Source organism: Sciurus vulgaris, assembly GCF_902686455.1.
Source record: "Sciurus vulgaris genome assembly, chromosome: 3".
Taxonomy (NCBI): Eukaryota; Metazoa; Chordata; class Mammalia; order Rodentia; family Sciuridae; genus Sciurus; species Sciurus vulgaris.
The window spans coordinates 1,076,346-1,091,960 of NC_136463.1; the positions used below are offsets into that span (position 1 = coordinate 1,076,346).

Here is a 15,615-nt window from a genome sequence, read left to right on the forward strand (position 1 = left end):
GGACATCATCTGTGTGTCGTGGTGCTCTAGGGAAACCGCCTTGCTCTGCAAAGCTGCTGGGGAAGGGTCTGGGGCCACACTGTCACATCTATAGAACCAGAGCTAATAACTAAGTGGGTACAGACAGGGCACAACATGAACAGTTCCTGGGTGTGCACTCACACCAAGAAAATCCTCGGCCCTGGGTGAAGGGGACACGGTGTGGGTTGCTCTCTTGCAACTCTCCCCCGGAACTGAAGTTTTTTTGACTACAAGTTGAGGGAACATCTATGAAGACACATGGGGATATTCACTAGGCAAGTGCTCTCCACTGAGTTACACCCCCGGCCCCGCACCAGGACGTTTTAACAGGGGTTTGATCCAGGCAGTGGAATTACAGGCAATGTTTCTGTCTGTTTTCTCTACTGATTGGGCCTGAGCATGCATTAGCTTTACAATCAGAATTTGCTTATCGTTTCAGAAACTTTTCATAATTTTTTAAAATTTTAGCTTGGGGCTAGGGTTATAGTTCAGTGGGAGGGTGCACGATTAGCATATACAAGGTCCTGCATTCAATCCCCAGCACCAAAACAAGCAAACAAACAAATGGGAAGTCAGGTGCAACTGGGGAGACTGTGTAGGAGGATGGCAAGTTCAAGGCCAGCCTGGGCAACTTAGGGAGACTCTGGATAAAAATAAAAAATAAAAAGGGCTGGGGGACTGGCTCAGTGGTAGAGCACTTGCCTACCATGTGTGAGGCACTGGGTTCGATTCTCAGTGCCACATATAAATAAACGAATAAAATAAAGATCCATCGACAACCAAAAAAAAAAAAAGGCTGGGGATGCAGCTCAGTGGCCAAGTGCCTGAGTTCAATCCCCAGTACTATTGGGGGTGGGGGAAGTTAGCCAGATACGGTGGTGCACACTTGTAGTCTCAACTGTTCCCGGGGCTGAGGCAGGAGGAACACTTGAGCCCAGGAGTTTGAGGCCAGCCTGGGCAACACAAGACCCTACTTCTAAATAAATAAATAAACAAATAAATAACATAAAATAAGCACCTGTAATCCCAGCAACTTTGGAGGCTGAGGCAAGAGGATTGCAATTTCTAGGCCAGTTTGGGCTACTCAGAAAGGCCCTGCATCAAAATAAAAGAAGAGAAGAGAAAAGAAAATAGCTGGGTCTGTGACTGAATGGCTAAACACCAGCAGGTCCAGTCCTTCGTACCAAAACTGACTGACTAAATAAAAAGGACTGGGCTGGGGTTGTGGTTCAGTGGTTGAGCACTTGCCTAGCATGTGTGATGCACTGGGGTCCGATCCTCAGCACCATATATAAATAAATGAATGAAATAAAAGTCCACCAACAATCAAAATAAATAAATAAATAGGACTAGGGATGTAGTGGTAAAGCCCCACCCCTCCCCCCAGGGGTTCGATCCTCAGCACTAAAAACAAACCAGGAGTTGAGACTTATTTTCTAGGTATTTACATGCCTAAGAAGGACAAAGGCTTCATGGTGTCACCTCCAAACAAAAACTAAAACTCAACCCTCCCACCCTCCCTGGCCCAACACCATCAGGGACAAGCTGAAGATCAAGGCCAGATTGAGGGTGGGCCCTTGACAAGTGGCCTCGGCCTCTACACTCCTCTCCCCTTCCCCAGGGCTCCAGGGACAATGACAGCAGGGTCCTGAAACCCAGCCACCGACTGGGAGGGGTGGGAGAAATGACAGGAAGGGAGCCCCTCCCCAGGGCCTCCCGCTGGGCTGCTGCCTCCCACCTCCCTGTTCCCCTCCCCCAGTGCGGCTGGCTCGGGAGGCTGCCGAGTTGGGGCGGCCTGGTGGGAAGCCCCATGCTCTCTGCATGCTCCCCACCCCTTCCCGACACTGACCAGAGTGACGGATGCAGGTGCTTAGGCAGCCTAGGGGTTAACGGTCCAGCAGAGAATCTGCGTGGACGCAGGGGTCAGATGCTCCTCCTGGACTGGGACAGGCTCACAGGCTGCTATTCCGGGGCTCTGATGGAGGTTGTCTATTTATAGAGCGGGGGTGGGGGGACGCTCACCACTCAGGCGGCAGAGAGGCTGCCCTGCTGCAATGTCACCATCGTCACCGCTGCTGCAGGCTGCCGGCACCTGTCACCACTGCAGAGGACAGAGGGCCCCCAGGCCATCAGGGACCCCAGGGCTTTGGGGCACTGCGTGAAGCTGAGAGGTGGCTGGCCAGATGGGGAGCACAATGGAGCCCCCCGGGGGTGCATACCTGCACCTGGGTGCTGTGACGTCCCCCGTGGGCACAGCCCGGGTGCTGCAACTGGCCTTTGGCTGCACCACCTTCAGCCTGGTTGCCCACCGGGGCGGCTTTGCAGGCGTCCAGGGCACCTTCTGCATGGCTGCCTGGGGCTTCTGCTTCGCAGTGTCACTCCTGGTGGTGGCCTGCGAGCTCACGAAGCTCCACGGCTGCCTCCGCCTCTCCTGGGGCAACTTCACAGCGGCCTTCGCCATGCTGGCCACGCTGCTGTGTGCCACGGCCGCCGTCATCTATCCCCTGTACTTCACCCGGCTGCAGTGCCCGCCAGAGCCTGCCGGCTGCGCAGCTAGGGACTTCCGCCTGGCGGCCAGCGTCTTTGCCGGGCTCCTCTTCCTGGCCTACGCAGCGGAGGTGGCCCTAACGCGGGCCCGGCCTGGCCAGGTGGCCAGCTACATGGCCACGGTGTCAGGGCTTCTCAAGATCGTCCAGGCCTTTGTGGCCTGCATCATCTTTGGGGCACTGGTCCATGACAGCCGCTATGGGCGCTATATGGCCACCCAGTGGTGTGTGGCCGTCTACAGCTTGTGCTTCCTGGCCACCGTGGCTGTGGTGGCTCTGAGCGTGACAGGCCACGCGAGCAGCCTGGGCTGTCCCTTCGACCGCCTGGTGGTGGTGTACACCTTCCTGGCTGTGCTCCTGTACCTCAGCGCTGCTGTGATTTGGCCGGTCTTCTGTTTTGATCCCAAGTATGGTGAGCCCAGAAGGCCCCCCGACTGTCCCCGGGGCAGCTGCCCCTGGGACAGCCAGCTGGTGGTAGCGATCTTCACCTACGTCAACCTGCTCCTCTACGTCGCCGACCTCGCCTACTCCCAGAGGATCCGCTTCGTGCCTACCCTGTAGCCCGGCAAGGGGTAGCCGGCCCACCTCCGCTCTCTGGCTGGGGGTTACAGGCATGTGTGGGGAACAAGACATGCGGGTGAGCAGGAGGGGGTCTGAGGACTCAGGCAGACACTGCACAATGGGCAGTGGACGCCCCTGGATTTCTGGTGGCACTCAGGGTGGGCTTGGCAGGGCAGAGGAAAGACGGGGGCAGGAGGCTCTGTGCAGGGGACACAGGACAGCTCTCATTCTTCCTATCTCTGTCTGTCTCCATCTGTGTTTCTCTCTCTCTCTCCATTTCCCAGTCCTTTTCTCCCTGGGTCCAGTACTGGGTCCAGTGTTGATCACTGTAATGTGGGAAGCCTTGGAGCAGGTACTGCTGAGGCCCATTCTACAGATGGGACATGCAGGCTAAATGGACTTCAGATATGGCCCAGCGTGTCCTTCAGTGTCTGGATATGGCACTCAAGGTGGGAAATACGTTAGACAGTGGACGATTTCCAGAGGTGTTGGAAGGGCCACAGACAAGCCCAGGAGAGCACCAGAGCCAGGCCCACGGAGGGGACCGTGAAGCAGAAACCTCCTCTTCATTTGAAGAGGCAGTGTCCAGAACCCTGGGAAGACAGCTCTGCTGGGAGCTGTGCCGGCGCACAGAAAAGGAACCCAGAAATCAGGAGCCTGCTCCACTGGCCTCTGGGGAGCTTGCCAGTGGCCACGGCCATTGGAAGGCGAGTGCAGACTGGGCTATGGCCACCCATGGCTGCCTTCCAGGGCTCAGTGGCTGGAGACAGTGCTGGTGGCCTGGAAGGGCCTGCTGAGCTGGCAGCAGCACCACCAGGAGTCGGGGTCCCAGTGATGGAGGCTCTGCCCAATGCCCACCGTGGGCTGTGACACAGAAGCTACTGCAGAGGCTGCTTTGGGAGGTTGGCCTGGTAGGCAACGCCGACACAGGGTGAGGGCCTGGCCTGGACAGTCACTGGGACGTGGAGCCTGGGCACCAGGCATCTAGCTGCCTGCTGCTCCTGACAACCAGGGCCCACAGGCACCAACATCCTCCATGTTCCAGCCAGCTTCTCCTGCACAAGAGCTAAGACAAGCCCAGCCTGGACAGGCCCACTGGCCACCAGAGCAGGAGTATGTGTGTAGCATCTTGTCAGTCCCTCAGCCCACTGACTGTCCCCAGGACCTTCAGCAGTAAATAAATGGAGATTCCTTTGCAACCTGGCTATGGCCAAGCCGTCTCTGCCCAGTCACACCTCCTGGGCTCCCTGCTCCTTGGATGCTCTGGGAGGAGAGCATACCCTGGGGCTGGCCGAAGGAAAACGTGGACTCTGGAGCGCAGGGAAGGCTGGGCCTCTTCTCCTGAGGAACTGGGCTTCAAGAAAGGGACAGGCAGAGCCCTCTCCCTTGGTGAGTGACAGACCAGTGAGGAGAAGGAGGGTCACTCCACCTCCTCCTTCCTAAAGGTGCCCACACCCCACCTGGCATCTCCAGAGGCTTCCTCCTTCCTAAAGGTGCCCACCCTCCACCTGGCGTCTCCAGAAGCTTGGGGCATGGGCGGAGGGGCTGCTGCGCTCTCTGGTTAGCCCTTTCTGACACTTTCTGAGCAGAGAGGCAGGCCCTGATGGTCTTGTGTGGTACCACATAAGCCAAGTGGCCTTGGCTGGTCAGCTGGAGAGGGCACCCTTGAGTCCGTCACAAACTGGGTCTGAAACGATCTTTTCTACTTGGAGGGGGTGGGTGTTTGAGGCCCAACAGCAGATCCCCAAGGGCAGGTAGACAGCTGCTGGGTCTGCTGACTGAGAAAGTCGGGGTCAGGAGGTCATGTCACCAGATAACAAAGGAGCACGTAGGCCATGCCCATCCTGACTCACAAGGGAGGTCTGGACATCATCTGGGGAGGGACTGTGCTTTCTCCTTTCCTTCCTTTAATAGGCCTTCTGCCCCAGCATGGGCCCACCTGAGTCTCAGGTCCTGAGGGAAGGGGAGGAGCATGGCAGAAGGGTTTTGGGGGGCTCATATCAGGGCTATAGTCCTGCTGTAGTTACTTCCTGGTCTTTGCTCTGTTTTGTTTTTAGGAAGGACTAAAATTTGTCGTTGTCACTTGGAGAATAGTGACCTTTAACACAGGGAGCTCTGTTCGAGAAGAATAATGGAGACCTGGCTTGTGTCATGGGTCCAAGCTGCACACTTGAAACTCACCATTATCCCGGTCTCTCCCTGGGACTGCATAGACCAAACTTATCCCTACCAAACAGGGCCCTAGTGTTGGTGGGGATCATTAAATGTCCAGGAGAAGGGGACCAGGTAGATAGGAAGCCAGGGTTTGCAGCCAGGCCTGGAGGACAAAAATGTCTTAATCATTCTGAGATTATCTTCTGAAGCAGCTCGTCCTCCCTTTTTTTTTGCGGGGGGAGGGTGGTGCATATCCAGAACTGAACCCAGGGTGCTTGACCACGGAGCCACATTCCCAGCCCTTTTAAAAATATTTTATTCAGAGACAGGGTCTCACTAAATTGCTTAGAGCCTCTCTAAGTTGTGGAGGCTGGCTTTGAACCTTTGAACTCTGGTGATCCTCCTGCCTCAGTTTACCAAACTGCCGGGATTACAGGCATTCGCCACTACACCCAGCCCACAGCTTGTCCTCATCTAAAACACGGAACAAAGAAAAATGAAACGGGCCACCTCTTCCCTTTGTCGGGGGTGGGTTGTCGTGGTGATCACTTCCACTTTGCCATGGTCCTGCGCCTGGGGGACCCCAGACTACCCCAGACTACCCTAGACTACCCGCAGCCCGAAGGGAGGGAAATAGATCCTGGGCATGCCCTGGGGCGTGAGTTGGATGACTAGAACCCTACTCTCCCTAAAACCCAGGGTCTAAAAGTACCAGGGTCTCTGCAGATAAGATGTCAGGGGATTGGGGAGCTGGGGCGCTACAGGATCACGCTCCCCAATTTACTAGTTGAATACCACCTGTTTGGAGTGTAAGAGGCCTGTGACCACAAAGAGCAGCCAGCTTTCAAAGTCGCGTCTGCGAGGTAGCTCTACAGAGGAGACACCCACCAGGTGGGGGCTTTCGGGGCGCTGACCCGGTGTGCAAGTGCCTCCCACTCCAGGGCGGCTGCGGTGGGGCGGGGCGGGGCCGACGGGCCGGCCTCCGGAATGATGCAACATCCCAGGCTCTGGCCGCCGCTCCCGATTGGCCGGCACGCAGCGGCTGCACCGCGGATTGGCTGGAACAGAGGGGGCGGGGCCGGGACGCGGGTGCCGCGTGGCGGGCGCTGCATTCCGGCGGGACAAGCCGCGCGGGTTTAGGTGGGCAGGGGTCCGGCAGAGGTTCTGCTGCTGGGGGCACGGGCAGGCCGGCGGCTCTCCTGGCGCTGGGCCTCTACCGGCCCTCTCTTATTTCCGATCCTTTCCCGGGGGCTCCCCGACTCCGTCTGGAGAGCTGGGGACCTTCGACAGCGGGCTCGGGACCCTAGTTATGGGCAGGGGGCTGGGATAGTTACCGAGCGGGGACCGATGGGCAACAACTGGGAAGATTAGACTGGCTGGGTTAGGAGGTGGTGGGCTCCCGGCTGCCTGAGGAGCGGCCAGCCCTGGTACTGCCCACCTAACTTCCAGCTCTCCATCCCGCTGGTCTCGTCCCGCAGCTGCCCTGCAGAGCCGGAACCAGCTGTGAGGGTTGCCGGTTTTGGGCCTCCAGGCATCATGAGCGTGGGCTTCATCGGGGCTGGCCAGCTGGCCTTTGCTCTGGCCAAGGGCTTTACATCAGCAGGTCAGGAAGGGATCAAGTGGGACAGGCTGGGCTCCCTTACCCTGTGCAGGGCTGGGGGCGGAACGTGGGGGTCTGGGTTACATGGCTTGAGTCCTGTGGGATTGGCAGCTTCCATGTTGGGATTGCTCTCTTACCCTGGAGGTGGGGTTTCTCTGCAGTTTCTTTCCCCCAGAGTTGGGGGAGAAAGGCCAAAATTGGCCTCAAGGGAGGAACTTTTGTCTTCCCCACCAGGTATCCTGGCGGCCCACAAGATAATGGCCAGCTCCCCAGACATGGACCTGGCCACAGTTTCTGCCCTCAGGGTAGGTGCGGGGCTGGAAGGCCCAGTTCCTAGAGAGTCTGGGACTGGGTGTTTGGCAGCCCTGATAGTGATGGGCTGTGCCCCTGTGAGAGAAGCAAGCCTGGGCTGGTGTATCTCCAGGCCCTGCCTCCTCACCCTGCTGTGGCTTCTGTTGCTCCTGGTGTGCAAGGCTGATGGCAGTGGTGTTGGTCTGGAATTGAAGTGTGAGCAGTGCTCACAGGGAGCCGCTGGGAGTCCGGCAGATGAGGCCTTAGCCAGGAGGCCAGACAAGACACTCCTGGGGCTGAATACAGCTTTGGTTTGTCACGGCTGAGTCAGGGTTTCCAATCTAAGGGTAGGCGGGTTTTCAGCTTGAAACCGTCACTCATCCTGGAGAGCAGGCATCTCTGCAGGCTGCAGCCTATGAGTGGGGTGGGACCGTGGCTTGGATGGGTTCCAAGCCCTATGCCCTGGGCCCTTGGCTTAGCCTGAAACGACCCAGCAGCCTCTGGGCTATTCTACCTCTGGGGCTCTGGGTTTAAGCAGAGGGGGAGGACAGCTCCTGGGGCAGGCTGACGTGCCTTGCCATTCTGCAGAAGATAGGGGTGAACCTGACACCCACAACAAGAGACTGTCCGGCACAGCGACGTGCTCTTCCTGGCTGTGAAGCCGCACATCATCCCCTTTATCCTGGACGAGATTGGCACTGACATTGAAGACAGGCACATCGTGGTATCCTGTGCGGCTGGTGTTACCATCAGGTCCATTGAGAAGGTGGGTGCTGTGGGCTGGGCCCACAGGGCCTGCTGGTGGGGGGCATGGAGTGCACACAGTCAGGAGCACCATGCCTGGGATCTCCATCTGTGAATGGGCAGGAGTTGCTCGCTGGGGCAGCGTGTCCACACCTATGCCTACCCTCACTGGGGTGAGGGTGGGTGGCCAAGGCCAGAGTGACGCAGTCCGTTTCTCTTCTAGAAACTGACAGCATTTCGACCAGCACCCAAGGTTATCCGCTGCATGACCAACACCCCAGTTGTGGTGCGAGAGGGGGTCACTGTATATGCCACGGGCACCCATGCCCAAGTGGAGGATGGCAGGCTCCTGGAGCAGCTCCTAGGCAGCGTGGGCTTCTGCACGGAGGTGGAGGAGGACCTGATCGATGCTGTCACTGGGCTCAGTGGCAGTGGCCCTGCCTATGTGAGGGCCAGTAGTGGAGGGTGGGGCTGGGGAGAGTTGGAAATTCCGTGGGTTCTGGGGCACCCTGTGTCCCTGCTCCCCTTGGAGGGCTGAGGCTTCATGGCTGTGGGAACTGGTGCTCTGCCCTGTGCTGTGCTCTGGGCCACAGAGGAGGAGGAGGAGAGGCCAGAGCAGGGGCTCAGGGTGCTTTCTCCCTGCAGGCATTCACTGCCCTGGACGCCCTAGCTGATGGCGGTGTCAAAATGGGACTTCCAAGGCGCCTGGCAGTCCGCCTTGGGGCCCAGGCCCTCCTGGTCAGTGTTTCCTGACCCTTTGGTGAGGGTGGCTCGTTGCCATCTCTGACACTGGTACACAGAGGGTGGGTGGGTGGGCAGCTTCTGTTACTGTGCTGGAGTGGCTGGGGACAGTGCCTGCAGAGGCAGGTGGATGCCCCATCCCCATCATTCCCTCTCTCTGGCTGTAGGGAGCTGCCAAGATGCTGCTGGACTCAGAACAGCACCCAGGCCAGCTCAAAGACAACGTCTGCTCTCCTGGTGGGGCCACCATCCACGCCCTGCATGTGCTGGAGAGTGGGGGCTTCCGCTCCCTGCTCATCAATGCGGTGGAGGCCTCCTGCATCCGCACGAGGTGGCCACTTCTACGCCAGTCTCTGCTGCCCATTTCCAGTACACTAGGCCCTTGGTCTTACAGGCGACGGCTCAGGGCAGATTATTTATTGAGCTGTGGCTTAGATTTAGGCAGGGCACAGGGAACCCCAAGGTTCCCGGAGTCAGTCTGCAGTGCCCCTCACCCACTTCCATCATCCTGTAAGGAGGGGCACCCGCATGTGAAGTGGAAGGCTTGTCCAGGCCTGCACAGTTTCCCCTGTGCAATTCCATCAACATTATGGCCAGAGGACTGTGGCTGGAAGGCTGCCCGGCATGTTAGGGAGCCCTGGGGCCTGATCTCAACACCCTCCTGCCCTGGCTTGGGGGTCAGGGAGTTAGATAAGCAGGAACCCAGTAGTGCCTGGCCCAAGGAAAGCCTGCTGAGATTGAAAGAAAACTGCTGGGATCCTGCAGCTGGTCAAAAGCAGAGCCAGGTCTACAGGGTAGAGAGCGCTTTCTGGCCACAGTACCCACCAGTCAAACTCTCAGAAAACCGAGTGGCACCACGTGACATGCTCAGGACTCGGGCATGCCATCAGTAGATGTGATGCCCCTGAGCCACCCTGAATGGGTGAGCTGGAGCCCTGTAGCTGTGTAGAGAAGGTGGCCACAGGATGTACAGCAGAGCACTATGAGGTGGGCAGGCTCTGGGAGCTGTGGCCTCCAGGAGGAGGCAGAGGCCTGAACCCAGCCCTTGCTGCCTCTCCAGGGAGCTGCAGACCATGGCTGACCAGGAGAAGGTCTCGCCTGCTGCCATCAAGAAGACTGTTCTGGACAAGGTGAAGCTGGACTCTCCTGCAGGGACCTCTCTGTCCTCTGGCCCTGCCAAGCCACTGGCCTGCAGCCTGGGCCCAGCAGGCAAGGACTAATGCGCCCTGCCTCTGCCTGTTCTCCCTCCTCCCTCCTTCCCTTCCTCTTGCTGTGTTGCCCGTGCCTGACTTTGAATTATTGCCCTCGACTGATCCTCCCACCTGAGCCTCCCCAGTGCTGGGGCCCAGCTTTGCTCTCCACTTCCTCCTTTCCTGGCTCCAGGCTCTTGCCCTGGGGTTCTCTAGTGAAGATGTCCTTCAGTGGACATCTACCCACAGTCTGGGTCAGCTAGGGTTGTGGCCAGGGAGGGACATGTCACTTTCCACTGGGAACTTCCATGGTCCCCAGGCTTCAGCCCATAACAGGGCTGGGTTCTTAGACCTCTGCCCACCCTGAGCTTTTTATGATGCTCTAGCCTGGGGGTCTCCACCCTCCCTTAGCCCCAGTGTCAGCTGGCTTGGGCTTGGCCCTCCCTGAGTATGAAGGTCAGTGGTAGAGCGCTTGGCATGGCAAGTCCCTGCTTCCACTCCTAGCACTGCAACACAGAAAGACCGAAGGGCCCCTTCTCCACCCTCTACTCGCTCTCCTTCCTGTATGCTGGCAGCAGGTCTCAGGCATCTTGAGTTTGGTGCCAGGGACCCAAGTTCTGGCCAGCTGCCCAGCTTCCTCAATCCTGTTGAACATTTAAGTACTCCTTGGGTAGCTGACAAACTTCCTGTGACCACCAGCACACAGACCATCACACTCCTGATCTGCCTGGTGGGTGCTGTCACTTCCCTCCCAACCCTTCAGGCTGAATAAACTGGTTTCTGAAAGCTCTCAATGCCCTGACTTCTAACTACCACTTGTGAGGAAGGCCTCTGCACAGTAGAGGCCCAGCCAGCCACTCACGGCCCTAAGCCCTGTAGTCCCATAGCAGCCAGGCTGAGGCCCCCGGAGAGCAGAGGTCTGGAAGCTCCTGGGCCTCACTCATTACAGACATACCTAGAAGCTGGTAGGGGCTTACGTCCAGCTGTGGCCAGGCAGGGCCAGGCTCCCAATGAGAAAGGAACCTTTTAGGAACATATATTGGAGTTTGGTAGAAAAATGGAACCCAGGGGCTAGGAGATAGTTCAGTTGGTAGAGCTTGCCTTGCATGGACAAGGTTCTGGGTTCAATTCCCAGCATCACAAAAAAAAAAAAAAGAGAGAGAGAGAGAGAGAGAATTGGAGCCCACAGAACATAGACACACATGGGGAGATCCTAAAGTGGCAAGGGAAGGCTAGCAGGTTGGAAACCCTAATGCACTGACAGCTGATGTTCCAGTTCAAAGGCTGGCAGGCAAGAAAAGTCAATATTGTAAATGAAATCTGAAGCTGTGTGTTGGAAAAATTCTCCCTTACCTGGGAGAGGGATGGTCTTTTCAGTTATTTAGGCCTCACCTGATTTGATGTGGCCCATCTACATCATAAAGGGCAGTCAGCTTTATTGAGTAAAATTTTATTCTTATCTAATGTTAAATCGTACTGATTTACATTTATCTCATGCAAAATGCCTTAGCAGAAACACTCAGAATAATGTCTGAATAGATATAAATAGATATATGGACAGGGTGTGGCCCCAACAGTTACACATAAAGTGCATCCTCATAGGAGGCCCACAGGCTGGAGGACACTGCAGGGATCACAGCAGCAGTGGACACTATGTGCTCTTGTTTCTTCAATCAGCAGCTGACTGGAAGCAGGAAGGCAAGGCCCCTCCCCTGCAGAGGCGACAGGTTCCTGCCAGGAGGGCATGCAGGGGAGCACCAGGCAAGGCGAGGGCCCGCCTGTGGGGGAGCAGATCAGAGGGCTTCTGAAGGGGCTTGGCAGCAGGGCTGTGTGCCCATTCCTTCCCCTGGTCACTTCAGCACCAAGGCTGGTTGGGGTAGGCAGAGGGGCACTTTGGGGACGAGAATCCAGCCCCTCAGGTCTAAGGGAAGAAGAGACTTGGGGAGGAAAAGCAGGGGCACGGCGACGGGGGTTGAGGCTGCATTCTTCCTCTTGGCCATGGAGAGTCCTGATCCTCCCCACATACAGAGTGGCCCCCAGGCCCAGGACCAAGGGTAAGGTGGGTGGGCTGTGATCTGGCAGCCCAGCAGGTTAGTTGTGGACTCGCAGCCAGGGCTGGGCCAGGAGGCAGGACAGCATGCCTGTAGGACCTTCCTGAGGCCTGGGCCCCAGTACAGACCCCCAGGCTGTGCGGGTAGCAGTGGGCGCTGGGCTGGGCACTGAACATCCCAGCATCATGACCGTGGGCACCCAAAACTACTCCCTTCCCTGAAAAGAGTCCTTGGCAGTACAGGAGACCCTGACACCCTCCCCTGGGCAGAGACCCACCCAGAAGCCACATGTCTGCTCTAGGACTTAACTGTTCCCTCCAAGTCAAGGCCAGTCCCTATTTGGATACCTCCTGTCAGGCACTGACCAACAAAAAGATGAAGGCTTGGCACAGTGCACCTGGTCTGAGCATGAGGGAGGCAAGAAGGACAGCCAGGTACTTCAAGTGAGGCAGAGTCCTGCTGGAGTCCAAAAGAAGGCAGGGCCTGGGTCCAGACAGGCTCTGCAAGGAGACATGGGTATTGACTCAAATCAGAACATGACTGGGAGCACAGAACACTATAGGTGGTCTCACCTGTAATCCTGGCACCTCTGGGGGTTAAGGCAGGAGGGTCCCAAGTTCAAGGTCAGCTTGGGCAACTGAGATCCTTAGATCTTGTCTTAAAAAGGAGAATTAAAAAAAAAAAAAAAAGGGCAGGGGAGATGTAGCAGTTCTTACTTAGCACACATGAAGCCCTGGGTTCAATCTCCAGCACACTCACACAAAAATAATAATAAAAACAACTAAATTAATTAATTCAAAAATTATCTGTAGAGAATGTGTCAGATTTCAGCAGGCAGGCCCTATGAGCATCCCCAGTGAGGTTCCCGATTAAGGAAAAGGCCAGACCAAATCTCAAAGGGTGTGTGGGCAGCATGTGGGGAAATGACTGGAAGCCAGCAAGAGTGGAAACCCAGCAAAGCCAGGCAGGGACACATCTTTTACATGGATCTAGAGCAAGCTGAGGAGGGAGAGGGCTCCAAGGATGCAGAACCTAGGAGTACTGACCAAGAGTGTCAGCGCTGCCATGAAGAGGAGACAAAGAAGGAGTCAGCTGGACAGTACCTTCATGGACCCTTATGCTGCCATCTTTGGTACCTCGCAGTCCTGGAAACCACTGCCAGATGGGGTAGAACTTGGAGTGAGCCACACTGCCCTTGGCACAAAAACTGGAGGAGGTCAATGCAAGAGTAGCCCCTCTGCTTGGTCCAGCTTCTGCCTCAGTTTCCTAACTAGCATGGCCCTTGACTCCAGCCTGTTTGGCTGAGACCTTTGCACTATCCACCTCTGACAGTCCTTTCTTGTACCAGGGTGACCCCTGTCTGTGGTCCCTCTGCAGGTCAGGCTTCAGAACAACTGGATCAGTAATCCTGGCCAGGCAGAGAAGGAGGATGTCCACCTGCACAGAGAGAGCAGGGATAGCCCATCTGGATGTGGATTCCAGTCACGTCCCATGTACCCTGAGCCTCCCATTGGCAATTAGGCTGGGGCCCTGTGGCTCTCAGGAGGGGGCAGTGGGGTCCTAAGGTCAGCCCGTGAAGGGTGCAGCCTATCCTGGAAAGGGGCTGTGGGGGTCAGAGGCTGTCAGAGAGGTGCCTGCAGGCGGTGGTGTTCACCTGGTGCTGGAGGTGTGGAGAGGGCCTGATCAGAGAGCCAGGCCCCAGCACTGTCCCCAGCAGAGGTTCAACAAAGATTAGGCCCTGAGGTGCTTGCACTCAACTGCTCTGCGGCTTTTCCTTTATCACCCTCCCCTCTGGGGGCTGGCTCAAGGGGGCACCACTGAGCCATTCCCCTCTTCCTTTGTTTTGGTATTGGGTACTGAACTCAGGGGTGCTCAACCACCCAGCCACATCCCCAGCCCTTTTCTAAAATAATAATCCCAGTGACTCGGGAAGTGGAGGCAGGAGGAATGCAAGTTTGCAGCCAGCCTGGACAACTTACAGAGACCCTCAGGAACTTAGCAAGACCCTGTCTCAAAATAAAAACATAAAATAAAAAGGCTGGGGATGTAGCTCAGTGGTAAAGCACCTGACTTCATGTCCAGTATACACACACACATACAGACACACAAACAACTAGTTGAGGGCTTTCTGGGTGTGGGTTTGTACCTGCAGTCCCAGCTTGTCTTTTTTTATTTTTTATTTTTTTTATTTTTTAGTTGTAGGTGGACATAGTCTTTATTTTTATGTGGTGCTGAGGACTGAACCCAGGGCCTCATGAGTGCTAGGCAAGTCCTCTACCACTGAACCACAACCCCAGCCTCCAACTAGTCTTGAGTCCAGAAGTTCAAGGCTGGTTTGAGCAACATATTGAGACGCCATTTCATTAGAAAAGTAAATAAAGCACGTCAAAGGCTTTAGAAGTCATACAACAAGCAGATTAAATCCCTATATTCTGTAAGACTCCAGCCATGCACAGTGCAGGGATCAAAGATGAAGGTCCCAACCCACTCCTCTAGGGAGCTCATTACAATAGGAGCCAACCAAATTGGGTGCTGTGGCACATGCCTGTAATCCCAGCAATTTGGGAGCTGAGGCAGGGGGATCGCCAAGTTCAAAACCAGACTCAACAACTTAGTGAGAAAATAAAAAGGCTGGGGATGTGGCTCAGTGGTAGCTCACTTCAGTAGTTGAGTGTCCCTGGATTCAATCCTTAGTACCCCAAACAAAACAAAACAAAACAAAACGACACCCAGAGCTCGACCCAGAGATGGTGGAAAGTCCTGGAAGCCTGCAGGGGGGATAGCTTTGGGGGCTCCTGGTTGGCCTCTGTGGTACCTTCACTCTTCATTCAGTGAAGAGGGCTGAATACCCTTTCTTCTGTCATCTCACCTTCTTACCCACCTGGCAGGATGGGTCACAATTCTTGGCTTTACTCCAGAAAAAGGAGAAGGACTGAGTGGAAAGTTCGGAAATTGGAAGTAAAAATTGCATGACTCCAATTTCCACTTTTCCCCTTTGTAACTTCCTCCACTGGGAATTTTCCACAGCAGTTGTTTCCTTACAGAAAGTGCAGGTGCATATGCAAAGGGAGAGGAGGAAAAGTGCAATCGACGACATTAACTGAGATGCTTCTGCCTCAGTCTCCAGAGGAGCTGGGACGCCAGGTATGCGACACACCTGGATCGCATCAACTCATTGTTCACTGCACTTACTACACGACAACCACCGCTCCGAGGCCCCGGAGGCGTCATCCCGAGCGTGGCGTCTCAGGGATTAGGGCCATTGGGTGAATGTTCTCCGAGACCTGTGCACACTGCACAGTTCCGGGGAAATGGGCCGGGGTCTCGGCTCTGCCCCCTGAAGAGCGCGCCCCCTCCAGCCTGTTGCGTCCACTGGGACCGAGGAGGGATAGCGGCTAGGAGGGGTAAACAAGAGGGATAACGGCGCACGACCACGAAACACGAAGGTTCTCCGTCAGACCGAGAGCCTGGGTCCGCGCCCACACCTGGAGGCGCGGCCCCGGCGAGCTGCGCCCACGGCTCCAGACTGGCGCCGCACCTTCCGCGCGGGTCGAGGCCGGCTGTTCTGCGGCCGGGGGCGTGGCCGGCGGGGCGCGCGCCCGGGCCGGGTCCCGCGAGACCCGACCAGGGCGCGGGGCCGATCGCGCGGCGCGTGTTGCCAGGGGCTACGGCTCTCGGACGCGCAGGCGCAGTGAGGCCCGCCCGCCCGACGACTC

General features: G+C 56.6%; 2 protein-coding genes across 2 annotated transcripts; both read left to right on the top strand.

The window, feature by feature from the left end:
• The first annotated feature begins 1,929 nt into the window (after positions 1-1,929).
• Positions 1,930-4,331, top strand: MYADML2 (myeloid associated differentiation marker like 2). Its single transcript, XM_079133028.1, has one exon. It carries the CDS (start codon positions 2,205-2,207, stop codon positions 3,126-3,128), a length of 924 nt encoding a protein of 307 aa, XP_078989154.1. The 5' UTR covers positions 1,930-2,204; the 3' UTR covers positions 3,129-4,331.
• On the top strand, positions 4,331-11,312 carry PYCR1 (pyrroline-5-carboxylate reductase 1). The gene is given in 10 exon segments (XM_079133027.1): positions 4,331-4,517; positions 6,070-6,173; positions 6,761-6,885; positions 7,117-7,187; positions 7,762-7,784; positions 7,786-7,939; positions 8,141-8,362; positions 8,563-8,655; positions 8,826-8,989; positions 9,719-11,312. Coding segments are annotated over 10 exon segments (1,299 nt in total). The 5' UTR covers positions 4,331-4,334; the 3' UTR covers positions 9,879-11,312.
• Positions 11,313-15,615: the final 4,303 nt, after the last annotated feature.